Raw genomic sequence first — 24106 nt, 5'->3', positions numbered from 1 at the left:
ATATAACAGACAATAGACAATATATCAAATAAATGATATAGATCTGTGAAATCGACGACAACAACTCCATTATCTCACAGGACAGATGAATTGATCACTGCTCTCTTCACTCTCATTGGTAGTTGCTGCATTATATTGCTTTGCATTTGCATAGTTTAACTTGACGCACCCACCGCATCTTATTGCCAATGATCGCTGATGCTGGAAGTCGCCAGCTCTCACTGAAAATGAATGGTCTCCTGTTGCATCCAGCGACAAAGTCACTGACAGTATGAACGGGGCTTTAGAGTTCAGCCTGTTTCCACACAATCACCATCTTAGGGCTTCAGAAGTCTTGGAATAATGTGCACAAGTCCAATGGACCACTTTTTTATAAAACTTTTAAGTTGCTTTTTTGTAATGTTTGAGCTTCACAGCCCTACTCATCAGTATTCCACTCAATACTGGAACTTGAGTATCTAGAGTAAATAAAGTCCGAATTTTTATTTTTGAGTGAACTATTCGTTGCTTTAATCTTCGGATAACAAAAGAACGCAGGAGCCCCGCTGACACTCTTGAGAATGACATCATGAACTGACGCCCACTTCCTTATGGTTATAAGTAGCATCTTAACAGCTCTCAAACCAGCTGCTTAGTTTTATGTAATAAGAATTTAATTTTGGGTTGCATCTATACACTATAATAATACTGATACTGAGTGTGTTTGCTTTTTAGGTCACCAGAGCATTCTCCTTCACGAAGACCCCTAAGCGTGTGCTTCAGAGGGCATTTTTGGCCAATGGTACCCCAGATGAGAAGAGTCCTGGCCTAGACCTTGATCACATGGGGCGAATGACAAGCAGTTCCACACTTGCTGTGAGTCAGGCACACACTTTGTCTCTCTCTCCTATGTTCTCTTGTTATCATTCACTTCTCACCTTTTTGCTACATTATGTCCAGATCTAAAGTATTAACCTCGGCTCAGGGGCTCACTGACTGAAAACAGTTAATGTCAGTAACGTTCTGCTTTTAACTTTATTCTGTTGAGGGACACATTTTGGTGAATAGTCCTTAGGAATGCATTATTCTGATTCAAATTTGCTGTTAGTGTAAATGGCCTTGAATCCAAAATATCAGACTGCAACTGTGTGCCTTTCTTTTATTCAGAGGCACATACCTTTTTTTATATTTTTTTAACGTTTGGATGCCGAACAGCTTTTAAGTGAAGGATAACATTTGTCATTGGTGAGATTGGTTTCTGCACAAAGAAATGCTTTTGTTTCATAGTCACAGTCATATTGCTAATTTGTTCCAGCATGTAAGCTTTTACAGTTTGCATTAAAGGCAATGGCACTTTGGAAGCATTTAACCTGCAGGTAGAGCTTGGTTGTTCATTCACTTGTTCTGCTTTTCTTTCCTTCAGCATCAGAGGTGTCTCTCTCTTTGCTCCATTTGAACTTTTTCATTAAGGTGATTCATGCACCGCTAAATGTTTGAGAAATCCCTCTGTCCATAACCAGATCACACACACAAATGTTTCACTCCTTTTTTCAATTTCATAGTGAGGGATTGTGAGGCTGGAGCACTTTGCCATGTAATGCAGGGACAGCCAGATGAGGCTAATGTGCGCTCTCTGTCTCTCTCTGTCTTTCTCTCTCTCTCCCCCTCTCTCTCTCTCTTTCTCTCTCTCTCTCTGTATGTTAATTTTTACAGTTTCTTGTTTTAGGCATAGTTATTTATTTTGACTAAAATGTTCTTTTGAATTTAGTAAATATTTTGTCATGTCATATTTATATTGGTACATTTTAGATGATGATATGCAAAATGACACAACTCCTTAAAAACACAGGCCAAACTTTATTTTTTAAATATTAAACTATATTATTACTTTTTAAATGTCTAAACATTAAACAAACGATTCATCAACATAATACAAATAAACACCATCATAAAATACAGATGAAAGCCTGAGATCCTGAAATAATAGCATATAATGTGTATAATTGGCTACTTTTTATAATTTACTGTGCTGAAAATTCTTCATGCTTTTGCATGATATTAATTTACCATGTTTTAATATCCATGTTTTGGATATTGTTTTATGCACAGCATATTCACAACACAAGTTTCACATTCTGAGTTAAAGTTTCAACTGTGCATTTGCATTATTGTCAGTGCAGATGCAATAGTATTCATATTTAGTTTGTGTATATTCGAATTATTTAACTTTTGATGATTCTTCATCTTCGGACACTTTTAGCATAGTTAAATTAAAACATTTCTCACACACTCACTAGTTTATTTAATTTGTCCACTAATAATGTCTAACTGTAACATTTTTATTGTTGATTTGTCATTTTTGTCTTAACCTAATGAGACCCAAGCGTGACTGCTGTGTGCATTTTCCATTTCACTTTGTGATTTGTAACTAGTAGCACCTCATAAAGAAGCGCAAAAAATAAATAAAATCTAGAACAAATAGTTTTCCTAAAAAATTATGTCCACGTATAATCTCAAGCTATAGAAAGATTGTTTTCATCAAAGTGTTTTTTCTTGAGTTTGTTAATCATGTTTTTTAGTCATTACAGACATTACATCAGAAATTTGCATATTTCTGATTCAAAGTAATGGCCAGCATCATCCAATAACTGCAAACCATGTTAAAATAAATTGATGTGTTATAAATTCTTAATCTATGTACTGATTTCCACTGTCCCATGTCTGCCAAACAACATGTTGAGCAGTCCAAACATCATCTTGCTCCCTATTTAGTGAATGACTTAACCTCCAGTGTGCTTTCTGTCTGCACTGTTATCAGACCAGTTTGAAATGCACCTTATTTTTATCCTAATTCCATATAAAGCCTCAATGCAGAATATTTCAGCTTTTGGATGCACAGCTTTTCTTTTTTTTTTAAATGCTGTGAATATAGGATTACATTTACTAATGTAATGAGTAAAACCGAATTGTACAGTGATAAAGTAAAATATAACTATTTATATTAAAATGAAGCTAAATGATCCACAGATGTTAACGTTCAAAGTTATTCAAAATAACTAACATGTTTTTTCAACTTTTGTGGTAATAATTTCCCAAAATCCACGTATGTGGACATGATGTTTATCAGCACGCTGTTGCGCTAATGAATAAATCTTTTAAAGCGCCATATCAAACGAAACTAGGAAACGAGGCACTTTTGTTGGCTCTGCACCCATAGAAGCACTTTGTGGAAATCGATGCCATGTTTTTGTGACACGTGACTATGTGCGGCAGAATTTTTAACCCTTAAATGACAGTCTAGAGCAGGGGTGACCAACCCTGCTCCTGGAGAACTACCTTCCTGCAGAGTTTAGCTCCAACACACCTGCCCGTCTTTTTCAAGTTATCCTAAAGACCTTGATAAGCTGGTTCAGGTGTGTTTGATTAGGGTTGGATCTAAACTCTGCAGGAAGGTAGCTCTCCAGGAGCAGGGTTGGTCACCCCTGGTCTAGAGGGTCTTCTGCACAGTATTCAGTAATTCATTTAAATGATGCATTGCATATATCAAAGCTAAAAAACAACGTCCATATCTTGGTTCCGAGTCGCACGAGATTGAAGTCATACTAATTCCCACCACATCTGACATTTAGCTATTTATTTTATTTTTATTTATTTTTTAAATGCGTGGTGGAAATTACATTTTTTTTTTTAATAAAATGGTGAATCCCTTGTTAGCTTTGAAATTAGTCTTGGCAAGACATTAACCTTAAATACACTAAATGTAATCATAATATTCACACTTTTTTTATAATTTGGCAAAATTCAGCTTTACTGGAAATTATGTCCAAAAAATAATATTCTGCTCACAAGGCATATTTATCTAGATTTTTCTTCACACACACATTTTAAGCACGAAATTCACTTACACTTTTGTCAACTTGGTTAACAAGTACGGTACACTAACTTTTGAAAAAAGCCTTATTAGATGCAAAATTGTTTGGTGTGGTGGAAATGAGGACACAACTGGGGGATAGTCTTAATCTTTGAAAAATGGATGGAAATAATTTTTGCACAACATAATAAAATCATTTACGTTTATTTTACTCTTTGATGAAATAATCAGTTATATAAATTCATAATTTTCTTTTTGGTTTTACAAGGCTTAAACTATAAAATCTATATATTCTGTAAAAGGTATATGAAGAGTACCAAAAAAAAAAAGTTAATTTTAATGTGACATTCATATAACAAAGAGAAAAGTTGAAATCTCTTAAGTTTGAATAAAAATTAACCCCTGGGACTTGAAATTGCCTGTAGAAATATTAAAAGGGTAGTTCACCCAAAAATGAAAATTCTCTCATCATTCACTTACTCTCATGTTATCCCAGATGTGTGTGACTTAAATTCTTTGCTGAACACAGATTTTTAGAAGAATATTTCAGCTCTGTTGGTCCATACAATGCAAGTGAATGGTGTCCAGAACTTTGAATGTCCAAAAAGCATATGAAAGCCACATAAAAGTAATCCATATGACTCCAGTGGTGAAATCCATGTCTTCAGAAGTGATATGATAGGTGTGGGTGAGAAACACGTTATTTATTTTACTATAAATTTCACTTTCACATTCTTCATGCATATCACAACCTACTGGACAGGGGGAATTAATTGTGAGAAAAAAAAAAGGGGGTGGCCTTAAATATTGATGTTCTTCTCACCCACAACTATAATAATTTTCTGCTGCCTTTATGTTCTTTTTGGACCTTCAAAGTTCTGGCTACCATTCACTTGTATTGTATGGACCTACAGTGCTGAGACACTTCTGGGATGGCACAAGGGTGAGTAAATGATGAAAGAATTTTCATTTTTGGGTGAACATCCCTTTAAGAATGCGTTTGAGCAAATAAACCTGCACGTTTAGCGGATCAGTTAACTGGTGTTCAGCTCCTTCAATTTATGCAGGGAAGCCATCAACACACTATGATTGCATTTAGATTTATATTGTTGAATTCTACTTCTAAAAAAAACTTTTTAGTGCATTATTAAAATCTTGCATGTTTTTTTTTCTGTCATAGTTTCTTCAATGGTATGTTTAAATTTAAATGTATTAATTATTGTCATGATATGTCTTGCCTTTCGCTATGACAAAATCAAATAACCGTTTGTCAGCCAACATTTTCATCAGTTATTGTTGATGAGATTAACTATCTGTCTCTCTCTCTCTATTTCTCTTTCTCTGGCACTCCCGTGTGATTTGTAGATGTCTCGTTCTGCCTCTACATTCAGTTTGACTGGCTCTATTAAAAGTGCTGTGGTCCAGCGTTCGAACTCACTAGATCACTCCCCGCGGACCAGGGTCCCATTGTGTGTCCGCACAGCATGTAGTCCAGAGAAGGGTAGTGAACCAGCACCTCCCGAGACCCAGCCCAGACTATCCGTTCTCTCCCTCCCAGCACCCCAAGCCGTAACTAAGCCCAGTCCGCAGCGCAGAGAGCTGCTGGCACCCCCAGAGCCGCAGCGCAGGGTCCCTGGTTTCCCACGGAAAGAGACCCTCCTTTAGGACTCTGTAATGTGAGCAGTTTTGCCTCTGAATAATTGGGGCTTACTAACTCTCATCTATGGATTGTGCACTAACTCACCACTTCACGGCTGGGCTTTGGTGCACTCATTTATTCTAGACAAGCACTTTGGGAACAGTTCACCCACAAATTAAAATACTGTCAATTACTAACCCTCATGTTGTTCCGATATAAAAGACATATTGTCCCGTATGCCATTTTTTCTTCTGTGGAACATAAAAGGAGATGTTAGGCAGAATGTTACCCTCAGCCACCATTCACTTTCAATTGTAGGGGGGGAAAAAATATGTGATTTTAGATGCTTTTATAGTTCCATGATTCACAATATAAGGAAGATTTACTTTCCCGTTTATAGACATAATCGCAACTCTGGCATGTTAAGGATGCAAGTTTCATAATTCTGTTGATTTTTTTTTTTTATTTATTTATTTTATTTTTTTACTATAACTGTTATGAGATATCTATTGGCATGATCTATGACCATGGAAGTCATAAAGTGGGATGATTTAATCTCCAATCCCACCTTTAATTTTGTCCTTTTAAGGTGGCATCTGTAGACTGGATTGTGTGTTGCACTGGGTTTTAATGTTTAGTTTAGCTCAGTGAAGGCAATTCATCAATTATTTTTTCATCTGCCATTGGCCACCTTTATTGATCTAAAGGCCATTAATGGCAATGCAAGGCCACCTTAATTGTTAAGCCAATGTTAAGTAATAGGATTATGCTGTGTGAGTGTAAATGTGTTTGTTAAAGAGGTCTGGTGGTTGTAATATCTGTAGGCACTTTAAGAGTTGAGCAGAATAAATTGGGTTTGTGGTATTCTAAACTTTCGCCCCCCACATCTCTTTTTTTGGAGGGAAGAAAACAGTATTATCCTACAGTATGTGTAGGTGTTTCCTTTGGGTTACACTGTCGGTTCTGAAGGGTGAACACTTAACAAGGGTCAGCTGTGTGTGTATTTATACCAGAGTGAGCTTGTAAAGCCAATATCATTAACATGGATTTCTCTCCTCGCTTCTCTTCATCTTTCTTAAACTCTCTCAATATGCTGCTGATCTCAGGCTTCTGTGTGACTTACATTTTAAAAACTCTAATACTAGCCGCTGTATTACATTTGCCTTCCTGTTTGTTTTGTGCAGGCAGTTCATTCCCCATCCATGGTCAACCTGTCATCTGTATTTGAGAGGAAGTACCATACCTTCAGCCGATCCACAACTCACCTGATCTGAACTTTTTGCTGCCTTGTTTCCTGCACTACAGTATTGCAATTATTTTTCACAAAATGGTAGACATCTGCCCCACACCTCCACCACCAGGTTTAATGTACAGATTCAAAAGGGTTCTGTTTAACCTACCAAATGAAGGAAGATTTGTTGATGTCAATGTCTGTGCACATTTAATTAACAGATAAAGTGACATTAATAACTGACACTTTCTATTATTATTATTATTAGAGGGGTAGACTTTTTGTCACTTGATTATTAACCACTGGAAGTATTTCTTAACATTTTATGAGGTAGGCCCAAATCTAAGCTAATCTAGTTTCCAGCTTTTATAAAGCTATAGACATCTGTACTTTGCATTTAGTGAAAATGCAGAGTGGTGCCACAGCAAGGTCTGACATGGCCTTACATTTTTGCATACTTTTAGAAGTGATTTTAATTGATTGTAAAAGGCAAAAGAGGGTGGTTGCATGCAGTTCTGCATATTTATTCTCAAGAATCACCTCATTATATAGTTTATGTAAATTCTGTATCTCTTCTCTCTGTCTCTATTTATGTGTAAATATTGTATTTTTCCTCTTTGGGATTGTGTCATACTAATAATTGTGTGTCTTATTTTGGTTGTATCTTTGTAGTCTCTGCACTTATGTCAACAAACATTTATTCATGTGTAAAGTAAATTTCATTTTATTTTATTTTTTTCTGTAAAAGGGATTGCTTTAAGGTCTGACTTAAACTGCAGATTTGTTTGCATTGAGCTTGATGTATGATATTGGTTTGACTACTTTTGAAGGTGACTTCATTTATTCTATTTCAATAAAAGAAGCATAAAGCCTTTGGTGTTCTTTTGTGTCTGTTTGAAACTTGGCAGCAAGTTTAATTGTTTTTATGTATTTTTATATGTATACACCGATAAGCCAAAACATTACGACCACCTGCCTAATATACTGTTGGTCCTCTGTGTGTCGCCAAAACATCGCCAATTGACTCTGCAAGACCCCTGAAAGTGTCTTGCGGTATCTAGCACCAAGACATTAGCAGCAGATCCTTCAAGTCCTGCAAGTTGTGAGGAGGAGCTGCCATGAATCGGACTTGTTGGTCAAGCACATCCCACAGATGCTCAGATTGAGATCTGGGGAGTTTGGTGGCCAGGGCAGCACCTTGAACTCTTCATCATGTTCCTCAAACTGTTCCCGAACAACATGTGCAGTGTGGCAGGGAACATTATCCTGCTGAAAGAGGCTACTGACATCAGGGAATACCATTGCTATGAAGGTGTGTACCTGGTCTGAAACAATGTTTAGGTAGGTGGCACGTGTCAAATTGACTTCCACATGAATGGCCAGTCTCAGGGTTTTCCAGCATAACATTGCCCAAAGCATCACACATTCTCCACTGGCTTGTTGTCTTCCCACAGTGCATCCAGGTGCTATTACTTCCCCAGGTAAACAGCGCACATGTACACGGCCGTCCACGTGATTTAAAAGAGAATGGGACTCATCAGACCAGGTGCCCTTCCACTGGTCCAGGTCCGACACTCGCGTGCCCATTGTTGGCGCTTTTGACAGTGGACGGGGTCATCATGGGCATCCCATATGCAGTAGGTTTTACACATTCCTCCCATAACAATCATTAAAGTTATGTGACTTGAGCCACAGTAGACCTTCTGTCGGTTCGGACCAGACGGGATAGCTTTCCTTGCCCTCATGCATCGATGAGCCTTGCCTTGCCTTGCCTTGCCTATGTATGTAGCATTGAATAGGTTTCATTCAAGCTGCCAAACCACAAAACGACATACTTGTAACAAATACATTGTGTAGGTAAAAAGTTGTGTATTCAGATATGTTTGAATGGGCAGATATATCATGAACCAAACAATTTACTAACCATGTGGGGCACTCAAAACTATATATTTCAAAATTGGCAACATGGTTTACTTTTCATGTGACCATAAATTACATGACCCATCAAACCTCATAATCTCTTCATCACTTGATTTTATCCCTACTTTTTTTAGAGCTTTTTTCTACACTGTATAGGGTTCACACAAGGTCCTTGAAGTGCTAAAATTTAGCTTTTAGATATGCAAGTACTGGAATACCTCGAAAATCGGCTTATTTTTTTTGAGAAGTGCGTGTGTCCATCAAAGATGAGATGCAATCACTGCAGTTCGTTGAAAAATGTCATTTAATATCCTTTCTGTTCATTACAGTATTTAGCATTTTCTTACCTTTAGTTAAACTGAGGGCAACAACAGCCATCTGTGCCTTCAGAAAGTTGTTTACGTATCTAATATCAAAATATCATTCCTATAAATTTTGTTGAATGCTGTTTAAAGGAATAGTTTACCCAAAAATGAAAAATTCATTCATTACCTTACTCATAGTTTAACAAACCCATCTGACTTTATTCCGTGGAAGACTAAGTTTATTTTTTTTCAAAGTAATCCATTCATATTTGGGCTATAAATTTGGAAACAGACTGAAATTGAATCACAGACATTTATTCCTTCCTTAATTCCTTCCATTTTTAAAATATAGCACTTTAATATGCAGCATTTCTTACTGCAATTCCCTAAAGAAAGACAAAGGTTTACTGACTGAAGAATTTTACACATGCATGACAAATACAGCAAGAGAAAGACTTTATAAGATTCCTTCACAATGGTTAGCACATCAATAATCAAAATGCTTCAAATCTGGATCACTTTCAAGCAAATCAGCAGAAATAATCATAATGTTGAGAATTTTAATATTGTCTGAGAGCAGTTTTGGTGATATGTGTCACATCTGAGAGTCTTTTGGCATTTAAAAACATAATTTGACTTAGTGAGATACAAGTTACACAAATGTATCTGTGATGCTGCAAAACAGCAGTTGTTCAAAAGATGCTGTTGGTGTTATGTCCTCAGGAAAAAGAAAACCATATGAAAAACAATATCAGCATCGGAGTCACAAAAGCATCAAATATACTGCTGAGAGAGACCTGGGTAGCTCAGCGAGCATTGACGCAGACTACCACCCCTGGAGTCATGAGTTTGAATTCAGGGCATGCTGAGTGACTCCAGCCAGGTTTCCTAAGCAACCAAATTGGCCCAGTTGCTAGGGAGGGTATTGTCACATGGGGTAACCTCACGGTCGCCATAATATGTGGTTCTTGCTCTCGATGAGGGGCGTGGTGAGTTGTGCATGGATGTTGCAGAGAATAGCGTGAAGCCTCCACACACTCTGTGGTAACGTGCTCAACAAGCCATGTGACAAGAGGCACGGACAGATGCGGAGGCAACTGAGATTTGTCCTCAGCCACCCGGATTGAGGCGAGTCACTATGCTACCATAAGGTTTTAGGAAAGATTACAGATTAATGTATTCCACTACATATTCTGTAACATGTAGTGGAATACATTTCAAAAGTAACCATTTCAACTCTGACTACTTAATGCAGTATACCTTTGTTTTAAGGGCTTAAAAAATGTCAACAATATACCAAAGGATTTAGAAGCTTAAGTGGATCTGTCATGGAATAAGTTTCCACTGTTACGTCAACGATACCCAACTTTATGTTTCTTCTAAACCCAATGAAAATTCACAATTGTCCAAATTAGCAAAGTGTATCAAAGATTGAATGGACAGACATTTCCTTTTGCTCAATTCTGACAAAACAGAGGTACTAATGATTGGACCAAAATCCTCTAAAAATAAGCCGCTAAAAGGTCATTTGACTCCCATTTACATTTACGCATTTGGCAGACGCTATTTTCCAAAGCGACTTACAGTGCACTTATTACAGGGACAATCCCCCCAGAGCAACCTGGAGTTAAGTGCCTTGCTCAATGATATAATGGTGGTGGCTGTGGGGATCGAACCAGCGACCTTCTGATTAACAGTTATGTGCTTTAGCCCACTACACCACCACCAGAAATATTGCTAAATTACGGCACATGCTCGCTGTTGCTGATGCCGAAAAATGTATTAATGCGTTCATGACCTCAAGACTAGATTATTGTATGCCTTACTGGGAGGATGTCCAGCAAGTTCAATAAATAAACTTTAATTGGTTCAAAATGCAGCTGTCAGAGTGCTGACTAAAACCAATAGATATGATCATATTAGCCCAATTTTATCATCGTTACATTTGCTACCTGTTAAATGTTGTATTAATTTTAAAATTCTGTTAACTACATACAAAGTTTGAATGGTCTAGCTCCACAGTATTTAAGTGAACTTCTGACATGCTATATTCCATCACGTTCATTACGATTGAAAATTCTGGCTTGTTAATAATTCCAAGAATATCAAAATCCACAAAAAGAGGTAGATCCTTTTCATATTTGGCTCCTAAACTATGGAATAGTCTCCCTAACACTGTTTGAGCCGCAGGCACACTCACTCAGTTTAAGTCTAGACTAAAGACTCATCTATTTAGCCAGGCATACACCTAATTTATCCATCAACTCACAATTAGACTGCTTTAGTTATGTCTGCCAGAACCAGAAACATCCATCATGATCTATAACTCTGCATAAAATTGAATGGCATCTATGCTAATATTATTCTATTTGTTTCCATGATTCATATCCCGAGGTTACCAGAGCCTGCTAGATCCAGCTCCTTTCCTGCTTGGTATTGGGCCCCACTGCTATGTGTCGCTATGAGATGACGACAAACTGCAGCCAGTTCTAGCCAGACATCACTTCAGTCTTTTGACTTCAGAGGATGAACTGACATCAACTCCAACTGTAAGACATCGGATACTTCATATGCCACTGTCTAAACCTTGGGTTTAGGATGGACCCCACCAAACCTCAACGAAATGCCCTGCAGGTTGAACTGTGATGCACCTCATCATTGATCTCTGCCTGCATCACCTTTGTCTATTGATGGACAACACTCTTGAAATGGATTAAATAGACTATCATTTAATTGCCAACAAAAGCCTTCATCAGCCAACAAACAAGGACAATGCATCTATGTGAACTTCTGCAGTTAATCAAGGATGTACTTCAAAGTCATTAATCTTACAGTTTATTTTTATTTTTAAAACACTGGAATTTAACTCAAACTTAATTTACAAATTTAAAACCATGACTTGCACTGCACAAAAATAAGTAATATTGGCATTATATTCATGCTGTTTAGTCAGAGGGGAACTTGCCATCACAGTGAGTCTGGTTTCTCCCGAGGATATTTTTCTCCATTAACCAACATCTTATGGAGATTTGTGTTCCTTGCCACAGGAACCTTCAGCTTGCTCACAGGGGTTCTAAATACAATTATTATTTAATACACAATTTACAATCATATTTAATCAAACTACACAATGATCAATGTAAGAATTATAGATAGTACAGTTTCATTTTTTTTAAATATATTTTTGTTAATGCATGATTTTCTGTAAAGCTGCTTTGAAAATAGGTGTGTTGTGAAAAGTGCTATACAAATAAAAATGACTTAAGCAAATCCATTGTTCCATTCAAGGGTGCTCATTATAGTACCTGGAGGCCTTTGATAGATATTTGTCTTTTTCTTCCTTCAAAGCAGCATGCAATGTTTAATTATATTAAAACAACTGTACACAGTAGGGTACTTCAGCTAGTCTAACTAAAAGGCATAGACAATGAATAGTATCCTGTATACTAAGGTAACACTGGAGCCTCAGGTGAAGAAAAACTGAGGTATTGATTTATTTTATATTTGCCTCTCTTCCACTTCAAAGACAATGAATGCTGCTCATGTATCGTAGGATAGGTGTGAATTGGCTGCTTAGACTTTTTGTTCTCCTTGGCTTTCCACACTGAGAATGTTTCTTAACCAAGATCAGGTAAGTGCACCAATCTTGGCTTGAGTTCAATGTCTGAAAAGAGCTCTTTTCAATCGGTTGGTCTGAAAAGTATTTAATTCAATAAAGATGACCTTACATGAGGTGCGAACACATTTTTGGGGTCGTTTTTTGTGTTGTGAAGACAACAAGCATCTGTCCGGTTTTGTCATTATCAGGAGCTAAATTATTTGTTCAAATATCTACAATAACGCTGGATGACTTGGGGCCAACAGGGTCTATGTAGAGCAAAACTTGCATTATCCTGTTGTTGAGAGAGGATCTCAACTAAAACATGATTTTGTACCAATACATTGCCTAGGATACAAACTCCGGAGTCAAAATTTCATCAGTTTTTCACATGCCAAGCTACCCAGAAATCAGAAAAATGCCAAACGCAGCCAAATGTGTTTGGCTGTCAGCCAAACTCTGGAACTTATTGCCAGCTTGTGACATGTACAGCTCATGTCTGCTATGTACAACATATCTTGAGTTGATGTTGCCTCATAAGTCTAGGTGTACTTTGTTAATTCAATGTATTTTGACAACTCCTTGTCTTGTGGGTGTCAAACCACCACTCAATGTGAAAGTAAGTGGATTGTGGTCAGTAGTCAGCTTGCATTTTCTGTATCAAGTGCTCTGGTGATCAGCTTCTTTTGGAAGTCTCAAGCCATGAGGCCTAATTCTTTGGAAGCTCCTGAAAGTTTGAGGCCCCTGAAAGTCTGCGGTCACTTCCCCTGCTAAAATCAAAATTGAAAATTAAATAGTGATAAATTCAGAGCCTGTTTTACAGTAAGAGATTCAAACACTATCAATTTGGTTTAGGTTTAAGATTTAGATTAGGGAGGTTGGAATTGTTGATTTAAAACTTGATAGAGCATAACGTTAAAAACCTCATCTGTTTGGGAGAAAAATTAACTCACTTTTAGCACCACACAGTGGACATTTCACTTTGGAACTGCAGTGATTCATGTACAGTACATTCATGTAATTTGCAAACATGTCACAGTCATGTAATTTTCATAAGATCAGGCTACCTAAAAGAGTTTATGGTCATTTCATAAGCAACTTACATTGTGAGAAAAGAGCTTTAAGCAACTCTTAGAACTCTTCTAAACTCAAAGCTCTTGTGAGGAAGTGAGAGACAGTGGGAAGCTTTTTCTAAGGGTCAAAAATGATATAATGTTCACTGAGCTGATGTATATTTTCATTAAACTATGTTCTCTATAGTACATTGCCCCCCTCTTATGAGAGCTCATGTACCATATTAAAGGTGTAGAGTGATGGTTAATGAGTTTATTTGCTCTGGATGGTTGGTGCATTAGTGAGGTTTTCAGTCAGGGATAAAATGACACGGACAAGTTTGGCATGGAATGTGTAAAGAGCAAGGAGGCTGCTCTCAACCTGTTTTTAAAATGGTTCTAAATTGGTCTGAGTTCCGCAAGACCAAGGAAAGGTTAAAATACCTGGAGAGAGCTATCTGTTAGAATTCTCATTCATTTCGTTGCTGGGCTGGCTCATGTCTTCCCAGAATTATGCAATTTCAGTACTGCCATCTTTGCTTGTTAACACTCAGTTCAGGCAAGTTTTTGAGCCAATCTCCTGATCTATAAATGCTATGTGTCTAATCACTCTGGAGCCACAGGAAAATGACAATGCTGCTTGGCTGATGCTACCACAAGATAGTGCACAGACCCAAACCTTTCATTAGGGACTAATTGTTGTGTTCAGAGGTTAGGTTAATCAATTAGGTTAAACAATTGTACACCTACTTATTCATGCAATTATCTAATCAGCCAATGGTGTGGCAGTGTAAAGCATAAAATCATGCAGACACAGGTCAGGAGCTTCAGTTAATGTTCATATCAGCCAGTGATTTCAATCGCTGCACGATTGTTGAAAAAAAAACAACAACAAGTGAGCAGCAGTTCTGCAGATGGAAATGCTTATTGATGAGAGAGGTCAATGGAGAATGGCCAGAATGGTTCGAGCTGACAGAAATGCTACAGTAACTCAGATGAGCAACTGTTCAACTGTAGTGAGCAGTAGGTATGGGTGATACCACTTATTTTCCTTTTGATCCGATACCAATAATTTCAAGTCCAATATCGTCGATACTGATACAAATACAGATACTTCTATTAAATAGATTTCTTGGGATAAAATGGGTAATTTAAAATATAATTTTTAGTTATAATTCAAGTCATTATTATTATTATTTTAAATTTATGAGCCTAAACATAAAATTATTAGACTTCTGTTTTGTTTACCCTTACAAAACTGAACCATGGTTTCACTATAGTAACTATAGTTTAACCATGGGATTAAGTTAAACCATAGTTACCACACAATTAACCATGGCTACTACTACAATATTACTGTAGTAAAACCAAGGTTTTAAAAAGACAAGTAGTCAAAAGTCTACTTGTTGTGTTGGTGGCCATACGTATCATCACTTATTTCAGGCTGGCATATGCAAAAACCTAAGAAATATAGGCAGGCATACGGCGTATGACCTAGACCTGGGGATTTCAAACTGTTTGATGCCAAGGACCCCCAAATATCCTCTTGTCAAGGACCCCTCAGACTGCTATCAAGTCCTTGAATAACATATAACGTTAAGGCTGCACGATAATGGTTAAATTGATAATAATGATTTTTTTTGCTTAAAATTGTAATCATGAATATTAATCATGATTTTTCTGCTCTTTAAGATTCTGTATTTTTATTTTTTCATTACAGGGCCGCACGATTTGGACAAAAAATACTTCTAAAATAAAAAATAAAATTACAAGTTAACAGCAGCTCTCATGTTGGACAAGGTGTTAAAACTACAATGATTTGACCAAAATTTTGTCATGTTTGCTGATGGTTTACTTCCAATATAAGAGTTACTCTGTAGGGATTTCAAACATAAGTTCTCTAAAAAATAATGTATTATTACTATTGTCTTTATTATTATTATGTTACAATAAACAATAGTAATATATTTCTGTAATAATTTAACAAGCAGAAATGCTATCTGGTCTCAAGCCATTATTTTGACGAAGAAAACAAAAACACTGAAGAAAGTGTGTGTGTGTGTGTGTGTGTGTGTGTGTGTTTTTTTCTGTTGACAACAACAGCTTTGACAGGCTCTGGTGCTCCTTCATAACATGTTAAAATGTAGCCATCTCCTCCTCTGTCCACAAAACCCCAGTGCCATGAGTGTATTTAAGATTTGTTCAAGAACTTTAAATGGCCAAATACTTGAAATTATGCAACTGAAGTAAATCTGGGGCATTTTTAATGCGGTCTGGGCACGTTAACGGCACACTCGAACCGAACCGATCTCAGAGCAGAGCTGTTCTGAACTTCTGTGCATAATACATAATGAGATCATGAGATGAAAGTTCATGTCGATCGAGCACTGAGACACCTTGCTGCATACAAAGTTTATTGAGCTTACTTGCTTTCCTAATCTTAATGGCTTTTAACTGACAGAACGGTTGAATGAATGGAAGTTTTATGGAAAAGTTGAAAGACACCTGATTTTCATCCTACCTCCGTATACAGTCTCCAAATGCAGCATTTTCCATCTTTCTGATGCAAGCCTCATATTATCAAAGCGGTGCACAAACGATGCATTCGATACTCAAACTACTGTCTCTGTATTTCTGCACATGCTCAAAAGTTAATCGGATTGATCAGTGACGAACCTCTGAAGAGAGCATGATTGGTCAGTTGAGTAAAAAATAGACTTCAGAAGGGCTTGGTCTGTCATCCGTTGACACAGCCTATAATATAAAGAATTTATGAGTGCAACTTTCTTTTATGGCTGATTTGTTTGCTAGCTCACTAATTTTGTAGACGGTTGTGAGAAGCAGAAGCCGTGATCGCAGTTAAAATACGATTAATTGTGCATCCCTATAAACGTGCTTTTTTAACTTTTTTCTGAAATATTTTGCAGACCCACAAGTGGCCCCCTGAGGATCCACTGACGCCATTTTGAAAACCCCTAGACTACATGACTAGAGGTTGGTTTTCTAATTTTCTATCACTACTTCAAGGCACTGATCCCACTTGTTTGAATGAGCCTTGTGATGTTGCAAGTGCTTGGCTGCTTGTATCTTTCAGCATGCATGTTAAGATGAGTGGAAGAAGTTTGCTAAAATAGCCTATTCCATTTTATTTCACTTTGAAGCTTATGATTATTGTTCGTGTTCATGGTAACCAAATAATATCCTTAGTTAAAAAAAAAAATAGAATTGATATTTTTGTGTGAGGATCGATATTTTTGATACATCAGTATCAGAAGTATCGATACTTTAGGATCGATCAGCCTATCCCTAGTGAGCAGAATGGCAACTCAGAATGCACAACACATCCAACATCATACTTTGTATGCTGCATAGAATCAATAAGGAAGGAATTTAAGGAAAAGCACATCTTAATGATGCATTAGTGCACGGCTGCTCTTGTAGGCTGACTAATAGCTATGAGATGCTGTTGGGTTGTTTGTAGTGGGGCCGTGGATTGTGTAAGCAGCTCTCATTAGAATGCTGGAGAGTTTTCACTACAATAAGATGGTAATGATTTATTGATTATGTAATCCCAAAGAGCTCTATGCTTCCTGTTGAAGATCTCATCACAGGTGAGTGTCTGGTGATAATAGGAAAAGACTGAAGCACACTGTCGAGACTCACGCTTAGCATAGGTACTGTACATTATTACCAGCAGGCAAGGATGAGTGAGACTGGGGCATAGGCAATATAGCAAAACTACTATTTTTTCCCTTATAAGAATGTGATAACATTACCTGATATGACTTTCATGAGAAATACTTATTTAAACCATTTGTTTAAAATCTGCCCTCATTGTCCCTTGCCTTAATGTGTTGTGGTTGGATTCGCTTGTTTACCCAATAGATAATTGTAAAAATTAAGTATGAAGGGTACAATTTGTAAAAGTTATTCTAACTTAAGAGGGTTTTGAACTAGCTGTTTGAAACCAACATACAACTCTATGAGGTAAAAAAAAAAAAATCTTATCATTACTAATGATAAGATTTGAAGTCAAATACCCCACATAGCAACCTTCCTCTGCCTTCTATATGTCTCGATATTTATGTAGTTACCCCTTAAACTCTGGTGCATTTTTGGGCTGACACCTGCGATTTTTCACACAAGCTCACCATTCACACATTTTGTGGATATGTGTTTTTTATGGTAAACAAAGTTTTTTTTTTTTTGTTCTAACTTTGTAAAAATGTAATTCTGGTTATGTACACTCTACCTCAATTGAGAAGATATTTGTTTCTCTATCACAGTCCATCATAATATACAGATCTGTATGTAATTGGAGCTCTAAGTGGCTCGTCCATAGACATTCATTCTAATTTTCAGTTCATTCACCACCCTCGATATTTCATAGAATATCTTGGCCTCTGAGTGGACTATAAACTCAATCTAAGTGTCTTTAGAAAGCTGAGAACCTCCCCATTGTCCTGATATATACCATTTGATCTATTTTATGATTTGTTTAGCATGCTTTTCTGTTGGATTTTGTTCTGGACATCTAAGATATAACATTTTATTATTCAGAAAAGCAAGCTCACATACAAGTTAAAAAATTGCAAATTTGCTCCATTCATATTTTTAAGTGATAATGCTGATGAATCATGGAATCAGAGCTACAAATTAAATAATTGAAACATTTTGAATGGATGCCATTTTTGCATTTAAACATTACAATATTGTACTGCACTCTGCACATGCATCAAGCGTGAGGAAGCTTCAAATCATGATTGAGATCGTGTCGCATCAGAAGACATGGTTTCAACCACTCGAGTTATATGGATTCTTTTTATTCTGCCTGTATGACCTCTTTGGATCTTAAAAGTTCTGGACCTCATTGACTTGCATTGTATCTATATATATTCACATATCATGCAGGAGAAAGTAATTCCTGAATATATGACATAAGAACAACAACTGCGGAAATAATCCACTCTGATTTTGTTAAACAAGCACCATTTAAGGACAAGAAACCACTTTCTTGGCATGTATAGCACTTACAGTTGAAAAGAGCCATCTGACTCGCTGTTCTATGCAGTTCTTTTAAATCCAGCCTTTTGAACATTATGATGCCTCAGCTCCCGAGGGATGATGGGAAGGTTAAGTGTCCAGTCGATCTGCAAGATCTGACATCCAGGTATTTTTCGCTTGCTGCTTCATGAACACAGGATTCGGACATACTACTCCATTGGCATACTGTTAAATAGTATGGAAGTATGGATATTCGTATGTAGAAAAAGTTTCTTAAAGATATGTTCTTTAGGAAACATAATGGCAGAATTAAAAGCACATTAAAATCATTGAGATGCCCTATATGCTGCTTAATTTAGTACAGTATTGGCAGCAAAATCATCACCAAATATTCACTGAATATTTGATATATGACCCAGCCCTAGGGCTAGCATCTTTCTTCCTCTTGTTGATTAGCATCCCCCTCCCTCTTGAGCTTTATACTGCCTTGTGCAGAAAGTCAGTTGAAGTGATCACTATGTTCAAAGGACTCTGATTATTCCCAAATGAGTTGGCACCATGTTAACTCTCACAAGGCTGAGATAATGACTGTGGCCTGCATGCACTCTCCTCTTCAATTCATACAGCACCTCTCCTTTCAAAGAATGAGTTTGTTCAGTCTCCAGGACAAAAAATCAGAACATGCTTCATAATACCTCCAATTAAATATATTTTTCAAAATCTTCCTACTTGTCTAATGAGCATTAAAAGCATTACCTTGAAAATTCAGTCAGGATCATAGAGCTGTAAAATGCTGCCTCTGGAGAGTGACTGATAAATAAATCTTTTTGATATCTTGAGTACAGACAGCCACTACCAGGCAGCTCACAGCTCTGAAGCATGTCATGTGCAATATGTACGTACAAAACCATTTTACCTTGATTTCCGTCCATTCTTCAGGTATTTATATACCAGAAAACGTTGATAACTCTGTTATTGATGGTACTGTCCTAGTCTGAGACTATTCAAATTACTGCCACCCTCCACCAGCTTTCAGATTACCCTGTTTATGTCTTCTGATATTCCTGTGGGTGAAAAAAATTATGCTTCAATACTGGGCTAATAAACTCTCCCAACCGAGGGCTCAAACTCTTCCCTTTTGTTTGGGGAAATAATTACTAGTGTAATTTCTATGATCTCCAGCATGCTGGCTTTTTTGAGGATACAATTTTATAAAATTGCACAGGATAGTTAGCACTAGTTAGTGAGGTGTAATATGCTGTAAGTGTTCATCTAGTCAGTGCTACAAATACCTCAACCTTTATTTAAATGCAGCTATCAACAGTCCCAGCTAAAGGTCAGGAGTGAATCAGCTTTTTTAGGGTCAGTACAGCCCCTTAAACACTGCAGTTATCATGAAAATCTTAATTAGAGTCATTCCACACCTTTATATTCTATGCAGCCATCAATATTGCCATATTTCATGTTTTAAAGAGTTCAGCATAGTAGAGTAATATAACTGCTAGCGTCTTGTTCTTCCTGTTGCATGGCATTTTAATTTTATAGACTAAAATAGACTTGTAATAAAAATTATTTTGTAATAAAATGTATATAAAAGATTATATAATTTTATATTAGTGAAGACTTTAATAAATCTCAGTCAGTGCCTGTAATTTACTACAATCAGGCTGTAAAATAAAGTATTGCCCCTTCAGCTGATTTACTGGAAAACCCCTTACATAATTCAGTATTGCATTACTTGATAATAACCCTGCTATATAGGGCATACAGTAAATGTAACTAAAACTCCTGCCCAGTTAGTTTTCTCCAAATCACACAAAATCTGTTTGGACTGATTAAAGTGAGGCTACTGCTCTTTTAACATCATGTAAAAAGACTGAGGTCAATTTTTGTGTCATGGATCATCAACTCTAAACAGAATACATTATTTGTTCTGTTTGTCTGATGCAGATATTGGTTACTTGTGCTTTGTTGACACTCCACCCAATTCCAATTTAATTTTCAAAGTGATCGACAGTGTAGTTAGTATTTATGCTGCATTCCATTCAACTCGGAAAGTCGAGTTTTCCAAATTCCTACTAAAAGTGCAATGGAATGCTGCTTGAAGTCGGAATTCCAACTTGGAAAATCGTGTGAAAATTTTAAACTCTGATTTCCCCGAGATGCATGTGCATGACTTCACACAAACATGGCACCCAGGGAGATTTACAAAGCAAGTGATAAACATTCACTTTTCTTAAATAATCAATTGATAAATTAGTCAAAGTTCCTACGTTACATGATATTAAAGCTTGTTTAGCAAACGTTTGCAGAGACAGGTGGTGTTCAAAAATGGTAAATTAAACTCTCTTTTGATTTTCATATACACCTGTAGCACAAATGCTAGCGCTGCAGCATTGTTTATCAACTGGGTTGCTAGGAGACCTCTCTGGTGACAGTCGAATCCTTGCTAAGTTAACAGGAGCATTACAGATTTGTTTCCCAACACATCATCTTCTGAGCATCTGGCAATGGAATGGCTTAATGGTCAGAGATCGGAGATATTAAATAGGAATATACCACATCTGAATTCAATTGAACGCAGCATTAGGATGTGAGAATTCGGCATCAGTAGATCATGAGTTGTGCACTTCAATCAATGTTATCCCAAATTTGAAATCACTGCCCTATTGGCCGAAGTTGGAAATATGGTTGAATGAATGGGCACATGTGAGCCCCAGCTTCCAGGTGAAATATTCATGGTGCCAAAAGAGAGTTGCATTTTTAATTGTAAATAAATTATGTAATATAGTCAACAGGAATACATATTTTATTAACTTAAGCCTCAAACCCCAATCCTAAACCTAACCGCCAGTAAAGTAAGTTGAAATAAGTGATTACTTTAGTTCATTCTCTGAATCGTGCTTACTATTGTTTATGTGAATGTAATGACTTCCTGGTTCCCACAGGATCAGAATCCATGTCTTGGAGGTTACTTGCACAACGTGTTCAATCGACTCCATACTGTGCCATCAGTAGCGCTAGAGGGAAATGTGAAAACATTTGAATTGATGCAAAACTGTCTGATAGGGGATGCCACTTGTCAGTAATTCATCAGTATGGAGTCGATTTTAAGATACATGATCTTTCAGAATCAGTATATACCTTTGCGCTGTGAGGTTGAGCTCATGAGGTGCAGTAAACAAAATACGCATCAAGTAAGAGTGATATTCACATTTTCAATCCCACTGATTGTTCTGTGACCCCACATCATAGTTGTAACAAGGCAGACGAGGAATGAGGATCTACATGCAGTTTTTATTGAAAACAAAAGATGAACCATGTAACTCAGAATACACCAAAAACAAAATAAGACATCCACGATGGGAAACAAAACATAAATGGGCAAAAACGTACAGGCAGAACACGGTAGGTCAAATACGGTCAAATACATTCAACAACTGACAATGAATGAATAAACAACAGGGCTTAAATACACAAAGGATAATGATACAATGAAACACAGGTGAGGACAATGAAGGACAGCTGGCAGAGATGAGAGCAGGGAATTATGGGAAGTGTAGTCCGGGAACAGATGACAGGGGAGAAACACAGGCCAGACAACAGTGAATCGTGACAATAGTAAACATAATAAACAAATGATATTGAAACAAAACATCAATGCATTATGACTGCATAATAATTTTTTGTGGGGTAAAGTTTAATTTAATTAAATATTTATTAAATAATTGCTTATGGTGCATAAGAGATCATCTGAAAAGTCCATACACTGTGCTAAAATGTCACTGGTGTCCAAGTGTTCAATGCAACTGCCTTGCATGTTCCATCTTAAACACTGTTATAAAAAAAAACATTTACACTTTCTAAAGATTGTAAATTGTATGAATAACATACACTTTTACGGAACAAATTAATGAATTAATTAGGGATGTGCCCAAAGCCGAATACCTATTTGGAAATGCATGAATAATGACTCAAAATAATAATGACTTCAAAACGAATAACAGATTTCTCCAAATAATATATATTCTTTATAGTTTGACTGATAATACAAGAAACATTATTATAACAGATTTATGAATTTGGGCAGCCAATTATTTTAAAGTGTAAACCCTTATGAATGAAAATGCACATGGTGTGATTTCAGATCGGATGGCCGCGGTCTCGGCACCGTTTGTTGTCTCTGTAAATTGTTTGTATCTGGAGCTTATCGAGTGTAACATTAACATACATCATCATCATATACACGTTTCACTTCTTGAAATGTCTATGCTAATGTATCACACGATTCACATGTGATTTCCATGTATTTATTTATAGCCTAAATCTGAGCGCAATGCTAAATTCCTTACATGAAGTGATGATTTCACGTCGGAGGTCGTCCATCTGTTTCTTAAAGTTGACCACATTTATACTCACATTAGCGATTGAGGTAATTATCCATTAAGGTTTAAATGCTCAATATAGCAGTCATCTATTCGTAATATTCCTGCTTAGGTAAAACAATGAAACTGAAACTTACTCTTTCCTCTTGTTCTTTTTTAAGCTGTGCTAAATTTGAGAATGTTACATTTACATTACATTTATGCATTTGGCAGACGCTTTTATCCAAAGTGACTTACAGTGCACTACAGGGACAATCCCCCCGGAGCAACCTGGAGTTAAGTGCCTTACTCAATGACACAATGGTGGTGGCCATGGGGATCGAACCAGTGACCTTCTGATTACCAGTTGTGTGCTTTAGCCCACTACGCCACCACCACTCCAAGAGGTCTTGAGCTATGAAAATTATTATTTTTTTTATATTATTGAATAGTTATATGTGGTGGTGGCGTAGTGGGCTAAAGCACATAACTGTTAATCAAAAATAATATTTATTAATATTATTATTAGGCTATTATTATGAAAAGGCATACACAAGGCATATTTTATTAATAGAAACTATAAACGTAAGAGTAACATTTAAGAATGGGTGTTTTGTTTAGTTTTATTGCACTTCCGGTTTAAGCCCCGCACACACCCGGTTCTAGCCAAATACAGAGACAGATACAGAATGGCTTCACTGCCTACCCATAGAATGAATACTTGGACACCTGTGATGTTTAAGTGCTTTGGGTTGAATTTTCAGGCAGTCTCTTACATGCGCTAGTCAATGAAAGCACATTGGAGCATTTTTAAGCATAATTCTCCAGCCACAACAAGCATTGACCATTTGAGTTCAATGTTTTATGCATGTATTATATAGTCATATATTCTTTAACCTAATTGTGTTTGACATTGTTGTAAAATGGTCAGCTTCAGAGAGCGTGGGTAGGAGAAACCAAATGTCAACTAACATCTGAAGATAAGGTAGAAGTTTCAGCATTATTCTGCATCTTTGGACGTGCCAACTCCAATTTAATTTCTACTTATTGTGGATTGTACGTGCTGGTGTAAATGGGAGTTATAAATTAAGTTACTTTTATATTGCAATATCCCACGTTATCATCATGAAACCTGACCTGGAT

The 24106-nt window shown here is 36.8% G+C and overlaps 1 protein-coding gene across 1 annotated transcript in view; it reads left to right on the top strand.

Annotated features, from left to right (window-relative positions):
• ect2 (epithelial cell transforming 2) overlaps window positions 1-5515 on the top strand; it is a 45494-nt gene extending 39979 nt beyond the window's left edge. The window contains exons 25-26 of the mRNA XM_052101183.1: window positions 715-855; window positions 5216-5515. Coding sequence (XP_051957143.1) covers window positions 715-855; window positions 5216-5515 — 441 coding nt within the window. The remainder of the gene's footprint in view (window positions 1-714; window positions 856-5215) is intronic.
• The last annotated feature ends 18591 nt before the right edge of the window (window positions 5516-24106 follow it).

This window comes from Xyrauchen texanus, chromosome 32 (assembly GCF_025860055.1).
Source record: "Xyrauchen texanus isolate HMW12.3.18 chromosome 32, RBS_HiC_50CHRs, whole genome shotgun sequence".
Lineage (NCBI taxonomy): Eukaryota > Metazoa > Chordata > Actinopteri > Cypriniformes > Catostomidae > Xyrauchen > Xyrauchen texanus.
This window is presented reverse-complemented; position numbering and strand designations above follow the sequence as displayed.